Below are 14,246 nucleotides of genomic sequence, written 5' to 3' on the forward strand. Positions count from 1 at the left end.
TAAAGAAGCCAGTTTCTACATGGAGCAGCACCTTAGTTTACATTGCTTTATTAATTATTCTCCCTATTCCTGCTTCCAATTTTGGGGGGTCTGATGTATTGAGTAAAATAGAGTGGGCATTCAAGGTTTTTTACTAGCAGTCAGGAGGCTTTAGTCTGGAAAAATTCCTCCAAAAAGGGTGAAATTAAGGTTTGGAAATAACCATTGAGGAAACAAAAGTTTCTGATAAAGTTTTTAAAGTTGTGCAAACCTGTAGTACTAGCTTATGTTCTCATCAAAGGCTTTGTTTGCAGTTACAGGAGCCTGTGTTTGGAAAATTCCAGGGTAGTGACAGAAGACTTGGCTTGATGCATTTTTAATCTCATATAAAACCTGAACTTGGGTGTATGATTTTTTTTTAACTTGAGGCATGATTCATATACAAAAATCTGTACATGTTTAACGTACACAACTTGAATTTGGCGTAGTCTGCATCCATGAAACCATCACCACAATCTGTGCCATAGACTGGGTGTGTGATTTATGAGACGGTTTCAAACAAATAAAAACTTATATCAAGAAAGGTCTGGAATCAGTTTTTCCCATTACACAGAATATGATAAATCTGAATAAGAATTTTAAATATGCAGATTGCCAGGAAAGATGGCCTGGAAAAATAAAAGCAGAATATTTTATTTTGATTTTAAATTACACAGATAGCAAATACGAGGTAGAAAAAAGAATTTCAAGAAATACAGAAATGTAAAAAGTGAATATGCTCAGTTGCTTCAGTCATGTTAACCCTCTGGACTGTAGCCTGGCAGGTTCCTCTGCCCATGGGAATTCCCAGCAAGAATACTGGAGTGGGTTGCCATTCCCTTCTCCAGGGAATCTTCCCAACCGGATTGAACCCAGGTCTACTACATTGCAGGCAGATTCTTTACTGTCTGAGACACCAGGAACTAGCTATCTGTTTCTAAATCAGTATAAATAGCCAACATGTACATTTTTACTGCTGTCTTAGCTTCAGAGGCTTCAGAATTGTCGCCAGTTTTGAGATCTTAACAAACAGTTGACCTGTCTTTAAGTTAAATCTGGCTTATTATGTCAGAAACCTAAAGTCTGACCAACCAGATAGTTTATCCCACAAATGAGGAATGAATGAGAAAACTGACCTGATTTTTTAAACTGTCTTTTCAACAGCTGTTGTTTTCCAGTCTGCCCCCCCCGCCCCCCCCCCCGCCCCGGCCTTTTTTTTTTTTTTTTTTGTGGCCACATCATGCTACTTGCAGGATCTTAGTTCCCTGACCAGGGATTAAACTCAAGCCCCGCCATGAAAGCGCCAAGTCCTAACCGCTGGGCTACCAAGCAGTTCCCCATTTTTCCCCCTTTCTAATGGAAAGAAGAGGATTGTCCTAAGGTTAGGTAATTGGGACTCCCTAAGCGACTTCACTTTCACTTTTCACTTTCATGTGTTGGAGAAGGAAATGGCAACCCACTCCAGTGTTCTTGCCTGGAGAATCCCAGGGATAGGGGAGCCTGGTGGGCTGCCGTCCATTGGGTCGCACAGAGTCGGACACGACTGAAGCGACTTAGCAGCAGCAGCAACATCTGCTCTGGTCCTGACACAAAGGTATGTATGTGGTGAGGAGAAAGGAATCTTGAGGCTTTGTTGGTGTGGTTCTGGAGTCTCTCTGGCACCAGTAATTCGCTAGAGTACTGTAGGGGATTACAAAATGTTTAGTATGCAAAATGCATCAATATACACATCTCTGATTTTTATACAGTAATAATCCCAGATTCTGGGACATCTTAATGTCCCAATTGTTCTCATCTCAACCAAGATTTGTGGATGTAAAGACAATTTAGCAGGACTTCTTAAAATCTTAGAACGGTAACAAGAAAAAGATATTTCAATGTAGAGTGGCTTTGGGCTGTATGATATTAGGACATCATGTGGTTTTTAGCCTGATTATGAAATAGAGATAAGTGAATCATTCAGTTTTTTTTTTAACATTATTGATGCTTCCTCCTGACCTGCCAATTAGATTTCAAAGAATTATTTGTTACTCCATGACTTCATCCTCCTCTGCCCAAGTCATTTTCTGATGTTGATTTGTTCCTAATGAATCTTACTAAGAGGGCTCCTTGTAGTTAATCACTGACCAGATAACTTAAGAGAAGCTGCCCATCTGATGAGCCACTGAGAAGGGTGATATTTTCCAGGTGACAGGTCCACAGAGGAGTTCTTTGGTTTGGTTTTCAGAAAGCACTTGGTTGCATTTCAGAGAAACTCGAGGTGGAACAGACTTCTGAAGTCATGTATCCCAACCTCCCACACAAGGCAAAAGTCCCTTCTATGTTGCTTTTGTTGGAACCAGGCTCAACAAATACATTCATCTGTATTCTAAGGAACAGTTCTGACTGAGGCAAAGTGTTTTGTGATGTATGAGAAGAAAGGGAGAGGGAATGAGATGGAGAACTTTGAATACCTACCATTTGTTCAGCACTGGGCACAGCCTTCACAACAATCTGTGAAGTAGGTTTCATAGCCCTTTTTCACTTGTGAAGAAACTAAAGCACAGAGAGGTGAAGTGACCTGCCCCAAGTGACCTCATCAGTAGGAGCTGGAGCTGAGAGTCAAGCTAAGGTGAGTTCAGTTCCAAAGCCACCCCTTTTCTTCCTGAACCTGCTCCCTTCCTCTCACAGGAAGCAAGGATATAGCTCCAAACTTCCCTGGCAGACCAGTGGTTAAGGCTTCGCACTTCCACTGCAGGGAGCCCAGGTTCAATCCCTGGTCAGGGAACTAAGATCCCACATGCCAAGGGGAAAAAAAAAAGCTCTGATCCTGACAGTCCTTGTTTCACACCTTCATTTTACTTGAGGTTACTCATTAGCTTTAATTGTGGAAAATTCAAAGGAGTCCTGGGGTGAATTCAGTTACTTTCTTGTAGGAGCTTAAACAACTTGGGAGCTGGGCACATTGACGGGAGATTTTCCTGAGGAATCACCTCAGAAGAGCCCTGCCGTAGTGAGTTGGCCTCCCTAAACTTGTTTCCTCATTTGAAAAATGGGGATATATTATTATCAGCTTCTCCTAGTTGTGAAGACTGAGTGAAACAAATCTGTAAAGACTTTAGGAGGGTACCTAGAAGGAGCTCTACTAGTAATTTTTTAAAAACTAGATCACCAGTCTGTTAAAAAAGGATATAACTCAGTTTAGGATATAACCCTTTATAATGGGTTTCCCTGGTGGCCAGTCAGTAAAGAATCCACCTGCAATGCAGGAGATCTGGGTTCAGTCCCTGGGTGGGGAAGATCCCCTGGAGCAGGAAATGGCAACCCACTCCAATATTCTTGCCTGGAAAATTCCATGGACAGAGGAGCCTGGCAGGCAACAGTCTATGGGGTCGCAAAGAGTCAGACATGACTTAGCAACCAAACTCAGAAACAGTCAGATGGAAGAGATGCATTAAGCAAAGTAAGAGGAAGGGGCATGGGGCTCCCAGACCCCCTCCAAGGGCATCACTCTCCCAGCATCTTCACAAGTTCACCAACCCAGAAGCTCCCTACTTTTTGCCTATTACTCTGTGTCTGCATTTTTTCCCCACACAATCAGATAACACCTCCATTTCCCCACATCATTGCCTTTTGTGTATGCGTGTGTGGTGATAATACTTAAGATCTAACTCTCTTGGGAGTTCCCTGGTAGCCTAGGTGTTAAGATTCCAGACTTTCACTGTTAAGGCCCAGGTTCAATCCCTGGTCAGGGAACTGAGAGCCCACAGCTGTGCAGCATGGGCAAGAAAAAAGATCTGCTCTCTTAGCAACTTTCAAGTATAAAAGTATTATTAATTATAGTCACTATGCTGTATCCTCAGAACTTACTCATCTTATAACTGGAAGTTTGTACCCTTGACCAACCTATCCGCATTTCCACACCCTCCAGGCCTTGGCGTCCACTTCTCTTTACTAATGTGTTTCAAGGAGTTAGACTTTTCTGTTTTTATTTATTTTTTATTTCAAATATTTTGGCCATGCCAAAAGGCATGTGGGATCCTAGTTCCCCAACTGAGGATTGAACCCTCACCCCCTGCATTGGAAGTGAGGGGTCCTAACCCCTGGACTGCCAGGGAAGTCCCAAGTTAAGCTTTTTTAGGTTCCACATATGAGTGGGGACATAGAGCATTTGTCTTTGTCTGACTTACTTAACACAATGCCCTCAAGAGCAAGGATGGATTATTATTGCTATGATTTTTTTACTATTATATTTTATTACTGATGTGACTATTATCAGTTAACAGTGGCCAGCAGGGTTTTCCCAGGGCTTATTTTTACAGAGCAAAACTCAGTTTCACTGATTGCTCTTCACATATCCTACTGTTATCTTGAAACTTTATAACAATCAGAAGCTACAGACTCGTAGATCTTCTATTAAAAGGTAAGAAATTCTGAAGATAGAACAGGATTACATGGAAGCGTGACAGAGCTCCGTGCAGTTTGCTTGTCACATCCTGGAGGAGGTTGGATAGAGCCCTATCAGATGACCTGGCTTTTTTATTGCTGCTCTTCTTTACTTAGTTCTCAATATTTTAAGAGATAATATGTAATATAATGTTGTATGCTGGTGATATCTCAATTTTTTAAAAAAGAGCATTAAAAAAATATATATTGTCATATAACAATATTTTAATACTTAGTCACAATTTAATTTAGTTAGAGATGAGAGTTTAAAGTGGAATTACCCTTCATTTAAAATATCTTTCTTGTGTCTTCCCTGGTTGTTCAGTGGTTGCCCAATGCAGGGGTCCTAGATTTGATCCTGAGTCAGGGAACTAGATCCCACATTCTGCAACTGAGGAGCCCATGTGCTGCAACTAAGACCCAGCATGGCCAATAATAAATAAATAATTTTTGAAATAAAATTTCCCTCTAGGTTCTGTACCAGACAGAAGGAAGGGAACACGGTGCTGGAGGGAGCAGAGCTTATGCCTCAGGAGCTGGAAAGCCCCAAACCTTCTAGAGCCCAAAATGTGAAGGAAAAGCCAAAGCTGTTTAGTCTCCTAAGAACACTTTTGTGTATTCAGATATTAAAGAGAATTCTTCAGGGAAAATAGTTGAATAGATTGCAGATGTATCTGCCTAGGTAAACAGCCATAAAATTTTTTCATTTCTTTGTAAGTTACGTTTTCTCATTTAACTTAATACTGGAAAGTTAAGTACAAGACCTTTGATAAAACAGATAAAAATGGTCTGTGTGTATATGGGAAGAAAGAAATCTCATTAAAACTGATCTTTAAATTTTCTCCATGTTTTCCAGTTATTTGATTCAAGTGCTGGTACCAGAAAAATCAAACCATTTTGTTGTAGCTTCTTAACATACTAAAATATCTGCCAAGTGTTCAAAGAAATTTTAAGAAAATACAAATCAAGAACATTGGGTATGGTATGATCCCATTTTTGTTAAAACAGCAACCATGCAAGGTTGGAAAATGCATAATGTATTAATGGAAAAAAGTCTTAAATGATATATGCCGAACTGAGGAAGAGTCCAGGGGGTTTCTGCTTTCCACATCTTTGTAGTATTTGATTTGCTTTATGTTTGTTTGTTCATTTTACAATGAATATTTTTACTTTTTTCACTTAAAGAAGCATTTATTCCATCCTTCCCTCAAAGAGGACTCTTTCTAGCTGGGTTTTTTAAAAAGTAAATCTAGAGCAGTGTTGTTAATTTCTCTGTCTATTCCAGTGTCTCATAACCAGTTCCCTAGTGCTGCTGTTTTAAGCTAAGTTTCTCAGTAAAAAGCTCACTGTCATATTCATTAAAGTGCATGCTTAATAATAATAATTGTTATTCAAGCAGTCGTTATGTCCTAACATCTTCTGAGCACTTTCTGTGTATTAAACCTTGTAATCCTGAATAGCCTCATGAGTAGCTGCAGTTTACAAATGGAGAAATAAACCACAGAGTTTAAGAAACTTTCTCACTTGCAATTGAGTGGCTACAAGATAATGCCATTTTCTCATAGTTGACTTCTTTTTTAAATGTACATACACTTCATATAAAAAATTCTCCCAGCGCTTGAGAAATACTCTTAACATGGTTATGTTCCCTCTCAATTGTCTCTTCTCAGAGCAAGACTATCCCAGTTCCACTCTTTCATTTAGGAAATAGCGCTTGAAGACATGCTGTGTTTATGTGTGAGGGGAGAAATACATAATGCGTGATTTGTTCCTGTAAAGGGCTTACAATCTATTTAGAGAAATAGGACCCATAAGCTGATCATGGATAAAGACGTGGCACATCCTGTCCTAGTCCATGACTAGGCTCTGGTGACTGTGGTTGCAGAGGTCAAGGTAGCCTCCTTTGGAAGCAGGGCTCCGTGTGGCGGAAGGGTAGGCTTCAGGGAGGCCAGTGATGAGCACCCTTCTCTATAGCATTTAGAGAATGGCACCCTTCTCTGTGCCATTTCAGCAAGAACGATTAGAAAGTTTTCCCTCCATAGCTACTTCTCAAATATGACCGGATACTAACAATAGAATGCAACATAATGCCATTTTCTCATAGTTTATTTCTTTTTTAAAAAGAAAAAGACCAGAGGTTGGAGAATATTCATTCTTTTCCCAAAGTTATTTTTGTTTTGAATGATAAAAAGGCAAATATGACCCATAACTTTTTTTTTTCCTGAAGGCATCCTCAGGAATTTAAAAAGTTTAGTTACATATGTTTTAACGGAAGAACCAGGGAAAACAGAGTATAGAAGCTAAGATCCATAGAGGTGTGCTTGAGGCCAGTGAATAACGTAAGCAGGGGCTTCTAGAGCAGAAGCTGGGCAAACCTTTTCTGCCCAGGGGGAGATAATAAATATTTTAGGCTTTGGGGCCACATATGGCCTCTGTTGCAACTATTCAACTCTGCTGTTGTGATATGAGAGCAGCCACAGAGGATACGGAAAGGAATGTTCGTGGCCGTGTTCCAGTAAAACTGTATTTACAAAAACAGGCAGCCAGCTACGGTTTGCCAACCTCTTCGGGAGGAAAAAGTTAGAGAAAGAAGTGGTGCCTTTAACACCAGACTAAGAAGTTTTTTTATTTTATTTCCTCTGTGACAGAGGATTTCAGAGCCTTATCAATTTTTATTGCCTTGGAGATCACAGTTCCTATGATAACATGTCCCTTTTTTGTTATCAGATTCCACCCAAGTTACCAAAAAAATTTACCAAGGAAACTAAGCTGTTTCCTCAGGCAGGAGCTGGAAAACAATGCAGTAAGTTTTGCTCTCCAAAGTCTTAAGACTTTGCATTTGGAAATCTTAGGTTTATTGAGCTACAGGAAATAGCAGTTTGTTAATAAGGGTGGGCTCTGCTGTAAGGGAGGGGGAGACAAGCTACTGGACACAACCAGGGGGAAATATGTGCAAATCTACATGATAGTTTAACTGATTCTTGAGACCCATGCCTTGTAGATTTCATCATAAACCTAAGAAATGTTGGCAGACTAGTCTGTCAGGGGATAATTCTGCCCAAACACACACAGTAACATTTTGAATGCCACTGAGAATTCAGTCAATGGGGTTGCCAGGTTTAACAAATAAAAATCCAGGCCACCCAGTTAAAATGGTATGCCAAGTGGCTCACTGGTAAAGAATCTGCCTGCAAAACAGGAGACCTGGGTTCAATCCCTGGGTTGGGAAGATCCCCTGGAATAGGAAATGGTGACCCATCCCCAAATTCTTGCCTGGAAAATTCCTTGGATAGAGGAGCCTGGCAGGCTACAGTCCATGGGGTCGCAAAGAGTCAGACATGACTGACCACACACACACACACACACACACACACACACACACAAAGATAAGCAGCAAAAACTGTTTTAGTATAACTATGTCCTGTTCAATATTTGGGACATAATTATGCTAAAAAAGTTATTTGTTATTTATCTGAAACTCCACTGAGCATCCTGTATTTTATCTGGTAATTCCCCAAGTCCAAATGGATAATTAAATAGTTTTTTGTCCTGTCTGTTGCGTCATTATATCGGTTGATTGGTTATCCTTCACCAAGGTTGTTCTTTTCGTGGTTGGAATCTAATGACAGTGTACTCTCATTAATTCGAACCTCACTAATTTAGAATTTTGATTATTGATGCAAGGGCTATGCTGAAGTACACCTTCGTCTCTACATGAATTTACTAGGCCTATTTATCATTGATCGTACAAACAAAACTGAAAGAGAATGATTTATCTCTTTGGGAGACTACAAATAGTCTAATTGCATTGTAATCAGAGGGTATCGTTATTTCAACTGTGCTTTTCTTTTAATAATTACAGATCATTCTGTCATTCATTAACAGCAAGATAAGACTGTTCCAGGCAGTCAGGTGCAGCCACATCCGTCCCCATGGCTCCCTCCTGTCCCCAGTACCTGTCTCCTGGTTTTGTGCTTGTCTTGTTCATAATGCTTCCTAGATCCTCATACAACTGTACTCACTACTTGAAGGCATCCTGTAAATATGTTAGTTGAATTAATGAATGAGTGTTATCTGTGCATGTTAAAACAATCAAACTGTTTGTTGCTAAGCATCTTATGTTTTAATTGTAAAAAAAATAATAATAATTTGAGTTGGTCTTTCCCTTTATTCCAAATTTCAGTTCATGAAGGAATTTTTGGATAAAGTTAGGTTTGTTGCATAATGGCCTTTGCAAGGCTGACACTCAAAATATGTTATGAAATCCAAAAAGTATTTTATGAGGAGAGAAAAAAGGTTCTTATAAAATCACCATAAACACCCCTGTGAGCTTTCTTCAGTTTGGGGACTATGGATCTCAAACTTTCTATCAGGCTACTAATGAATCCACCTGCAATGCAGGACACTCAAATAACTGGATTTGATCTCTGGATCAGGAAGATCCCCTGGAGAACGAAATGGCAACCCACTCCAGTATTCTTGCTTCGAGAATCCCATGGACAGAGGAGCCTGGCAAGCTGTAGTCTATGGGGTCACAAAAGAGTTGGATGTGACTAAAGGGACTAAACAACAGCAGTTGATGTTAGTCAGGTTTAGCCTGCCATCTTCCATCCTTTACCCTCATTGCCCGTGATTACACACACACATCACATATAGACACACACACACAAGTACCTCCCCACAAATCTGCCAAAGAAATGGAAGGGGATACTTTTGATTGGATATTAATTGTGGTTGTCACCAATAAATAATGCATTAATAGTGTAAGACAGATAGGTGGACATCTACATGTTCTAAACCACGTTTGTATTATTGGAGACCACTCTATAAGAGTGCTCAGACATGGACCATGCCATCTAAAGACCCTTGAGAACTCCCAGTGAATTCTGAACCACTCTTGAGGGAAGTTAAGCAGGAGTGGTTTATGTGTGGCAAGGGTAACACCAGCATTTCTGTTGCCTAGTATTGGTCAGCATCTAGCCTTGGAAACGTGTGCTTAGTCACTCAGTCGTATCCAATTCTTTGTGACCCCATGGACTGTAGCCCACCAGGCTCCTCTGTCCAAGGGGATTCTCCAGGTAAGAATACTGGAGTGGGTTGCCACGCATTCCTTCTGCGGATCTACCCAACCCAGGTCTCCTGCACTGCTGGCAGATTCTTTAGCATCTGAGCCCCCAGGGAAGTCCCAGGAAACATAACTTAGATGAGGCTTATTCTGTTTCCACTTGTGGTTTCTTTCTCTTATATTTCTTTCAGTAGAGAAACTAGATTTAATAGGAACTAGAGATTAGGAATTAAATCTTCCTGTTTCTAATCCTACCCATATCTCAGGAGTATTTTCCCCTAGCAGTCGCCGAGAACTCAGGAGGATGTACTGAATGCAGGTGGGCACTGGCGCAGAGGTGGGCATGATACGATCCTTTCTTTTAGGAGAGTTGAGTCAGGGTCTCACTATCCTCTTTTGTTCTCCCTTCTCTCACAGCACCCTGGAGGGATATTATGTGGACGATGCCCTGCAGGGCCAGGGAGTTTACACTTACGAGGATGGAGGAGTTCTCCAGGGCACGTACGTAGATGGAGAGCTGAATGGACCGGCCCAGGAGTACGACACAGATGGGAGACTGATCTTCAAGGGACAATACAAAGATAACATTCGGCATGGAGTGTGCTGGATATACTACCCAGTAAGTCTTGTCACTGCTCATTTTGCTGAAAAATAGCATGTTTTAAGACAAGGCTTTGAGTCTTCCCAATGAAGAATAAAATGTATTCTCTATGTTAGAAAACGTGAGGCTGTGAAAACTTGAGAGCCAGTAGCTGAAGCCAACAACTTAGGGGGATTGTCCTCTCACTGTGAAACAGTTGACTTAAATTGTCCTCCGATCTGCTGTAAATTCCTCTTCAGGGTGGCTTTGGAAAGAAATGACTAGTCACAATGAAAACAAAATGGAGGAGACTTCCCTGGTGGTCGAGTGGCCAAGACTCCATGCTCCCAATGCAGGGGACCTGAGTTTGATCCCACAGTAAATATCTTAAAAAAAATTAAAACCAAACTGAGACAAACTGGCTTGATTGTACCACCAATAAAAACAGAAATACATTGATTTTAAAAAATATTTATTTGGGATATAGAAAGAATGTTGGAATGTTTCATTGTTGCAATTTTATTCTCTCTCATATGTAAGAATGATTCCAACAATTTCACATCTTTTGGGACTTATTACACTATTGTTACTTGACTTTCCAATCCCCCTCCCCATTTTTTGGTTTATATTGCTTAAATCAAGGTGATTAAAATTAACTAGCCTTTGAATATTTGATAATATTTTATGATCTTTCTGGAGTTGACTAGAGCAGAAAGATGCAGCAAAAACCCATGGCTGGGAATTAATGCTGTAATTTTTGTTTGCATTTCAAATACCCCATCTGTTCTTAGTGAGTTTCCAGAAAATGTTTCAGAAAATAGACCTGCAAAAATATTTTATCTAATATTTTATTTTGTCCGGAGCTTAAGTCAAAATATGTTTTTTCTTACTCTTAATACTTTCCTTTTATGATTTAAAAGTATCAATAAAAACAAAGTCTCTATTATATGTATAACAAGAAAAGTAATGCCAGGAAAATCTACTTACACATTATTGTTGCTGAAAAATAAGTTATACTCTAGCCAAAGAAAAAGATTGTGAAACATTTTTTAAAATAATTATTAAAGCATTTACACATTCTCTTGGTAGGATCTGCAATAGTTCAGAAGTTTCTATTACAGAGGGAGAAGAGGTGGAGGTACTTACCAGATTAGGAAGCCTGAAACTTCTGGTGCTTCGCCACTAGGCAGGATAAGCTTCCTACTGCCCCGTGCTAGGGAGCTTCCCATAGCACAGTGAATCTTGAAGTCAGGGAAAGTGGCATTCTTCCTGGGGGTTGAAAGGAGGGAAATGCAATGGATTACAAGATTCTCCCACTACTTGTAATTTTACTTGTAACTATGATCAATTTAAGTCCCTAGAGGAGATCAAAGATGCACTAAGGTGAACGGACCTGATTCACTCAATGTAGTTGCAGTCTGAAACCTAAAGTGAGCAGCTGCCTTTTAGCCTTCAGCTTGAATTAGTGTCCTTTTAAACACCAGGAGAGGACTCCACCTTAGGAAGGAAGAAGCACTGGGGAGTTACAAGCTGTCAAAATTAACTTGGTTGATGACATTTTGTGTATAGTAAGTATCTGTTGGCATTGGGGCCAGGCGTGAGGCTGGTGATCACATCCCACTGCTCTGATCTCCAGGCTGAGAATCAATTAAGAAGTGGGCTTCCCTGATGGCTCAGACGGTAAAGAGTCTGCCTGCAATGCAGTAGATCCAGATTCGGTCCCTGGATATGGCAACCCACTCCAGCATTCTTACCTGGAGAATTCCATGGACAGAGGAGCCCGAAGGACTACAGTCCATAAGGTCACAAAGAGTCAGACTCAACTGAGCAGTTAAGAAATGGACATAGGTGTCAGGGATCAGGACTTCACTATGGCAGAGTTAGAATGCAGAGGTGTTGTGGGTTTCTACTTCTGCCCCTCTGAACTAAACAGATGGGCCAGGTGCCCACAGAGCAGCTAGAAAGCTGCAGGTTTCCCTTGGGGAGTAGGGCTGCCTGGGAGAGCTTCCCCAAGGAGAAGAGAGCGTGAGGGGGGAGCAGGTGCACCCATGGGCACTGCCAATTCTCAGAACAGGTGAGCGAAAGTGCAGAACATGTGAGAGCTTTATCCTGTTAACCCCTATCGGTAGAGATGGGTGTCAGATCCTGCCTTCTCACCGACCAAGTGAAGGGTTCCTCTTCCCATAGTGGGAGCCACTCAGCAGAGGAGAGAGGGGAGCAGCTTTCCCTCTGCTCCCCCGGTACAGCCAACAAGGAAGTGTTTGTGACATGAGGTCAAAGTAGGAACAAAGCGAGGCAAAAAATAATGATCCTCCATACAGGATTTGTAAGCTCATTCTAAGGGTAGTTTATGTCTTTCAAAAGTTTACCTTGGAACAGTGATGGAGAGATTTAATTAAAAACTCATAACTCCTTTCCCTGCTAGCTCAGTCGGTAAAGAATCTGCCTGCAGCAATGCAAGAGACCCGAGTTCAATCCATGGGTTGGGAAGATCCCCTGGAGAAGGAAATGGCATTCCGCTCCAGGATTCTTGCCTGGAGAATCCCATGGACAGAGGAGCCCGGAGGGCTACAGTCCACGGGGTCGTGAAGTCAGATACGACTTAGCAACTAAAGCCACCAACTCCTTCCTAAAATAAAAGAAGAATCTCTGCTTTATTGTTCTAGACAAATAAAATCACTTGCCCCCAAAACGAAGTTTAAAACTCGTAAGGGGGAAGAAAACCTGAGACCCTAGAAAGAATGCTGAATAAATAGTAATCTTGATGGTTTAGTTAGTTACAGTGTGTGAGGAGCACATGTGCTCTAACACCACTCAGCTGTCATCATCACTGAAAGTCTGAAGGCAGATCTTGCAGAAAATACATCTCTGTTCAGGATGGGTTATTAAGAATTAACTCAGGGAGAAGAGCAATAATACATCCCTAATGTCCTCTCTATCTGGGAAAAATGCTTCCAAGTATTTTTCTTTCTATGGAAGTGCTGTGATTCCTTTTATAACTTTTTTTTTCTCCAAAGAGCAATTAGACTACAGTGAACTGGGGAGATCCTATACCTGGTGGTTATTTCTTCCTGCTCTCTCTCAGTAAACAACATTTGAAATCACTCAGAAGTCATCCCACATCACTGACTCTGAGTAGCTGCTTCTAGAACCTTTCAGTTGAGGAAATAACCAAGCTTTTAGAAGATGTCATGGCCTTACTAGCCATAGGTCAAACCCACAAAGGTCTTAGATTTCTATTTATACCATGAGGCCCCCCTAGATGGGAAGGAAAAAGAAGGAAACATATCTTTTATACCCTAGGTTAGATTTTTTAAAATTAACTTTTTATTTAATAATACATAATAGTATTTATTTATATAATTTAATAATATTTAATAATAATTAACTATTGGTTTATTTTTAGTGTCCCAGTGCAATTTACAAAGTATTTATATCACCTCCTGTGTCCCTAACACTGGTACCAGGATACAGAATTCTACGATAGCCTCTGCCCTAAATCATTTACGGACCCTTGGGAATGAAGCAAGTGACAGTAAAACAGGAAGCACAGCTGGCTCCTCTCCTGGAAGGAGGCAGAAGGGAGCAAGCAGTAAATAAAGAAGAGTGGGAAGAGAGAAGTGATGGGCAAAGGAGGAGAATTTAGTTGTTCTTTTTTCACTTTGCATTCTAGCTCAAAAAAATTTAAAAAAAACCCATGGTATAGGACTCTCAGAAAGACAGTATCTCAAAGTTCTTTTGTTTATTCCTTAGAAAACACAGACAACTCTCTACTCATGTACACTGAACTAATTCTTAAGTATCTTTGGACTAAAGATTTTCTTAATAGACCAGAAATTCAGAATTCCATATTTGAAAAGCGAATTTCTAAGCATAGTGAGTAAGACCGTATTGCTACAGATCCTCATCACATTTTATATTGGCCCAGAGTAACCCTTGTTACATTTCCTTTCAATGTTTATGACATATTACAAATGGGTGGCTCAGTGAGTAAAGAATCCGCCTGCAACTCAGGAGACATAGGTTCCGTCCCTGGGTGGGAAAGATCTGGAGGAGGACATGGCAACCCAGCCCAGCATTCTTGCCTGGAGAATCCCAGGGATAGAGGAACCTAGTGGGCTACAGTCCATGGGGTCACAAAGAGTCAGACACGACTGA

At 40.7% G+C, this 14,246-nt stretch overlaps 1 protein-coding gene across 1 annotated transcript in view; it reads left to right on the forward strand.

The window, feature by feature from the left end:
- The window catches only part of SETD7 (SET domain containing 7, histone lysine methyltransferase), a 52,514-nt gene that overhangs the window by 16,040 nt on the left and 22,228 nt on the right, over nt 1–14,246 (forward strand). The window contains exon 4 of the mRNA XM_040250479.1: nt 9,926–10,127. Coding sequence (XP_040106413.1) covers nt 9,926–10,127 — 202 coding nt within the window. The remainder of the gene's footprint in view (nt 1–9,925; nt 10,128–14,246) is intronic.

The sequence above is a fragment of the Oryx dammah genome, unplaced genomic scaffold, assembly GCF_014754425.2.
Source record: "Oryx dammah isolate SB20612 unplaced genomic scaffold, SCBI_Odam_1.1 HiC_scaffold_12, whole genome shotgun sequence".
Taxonomy (NCBI): Eukaryota; Metazoa; Chordata; class Mammalia; order Artiodactyla; family Bovidae; genus Oryx; species Oryx dammah.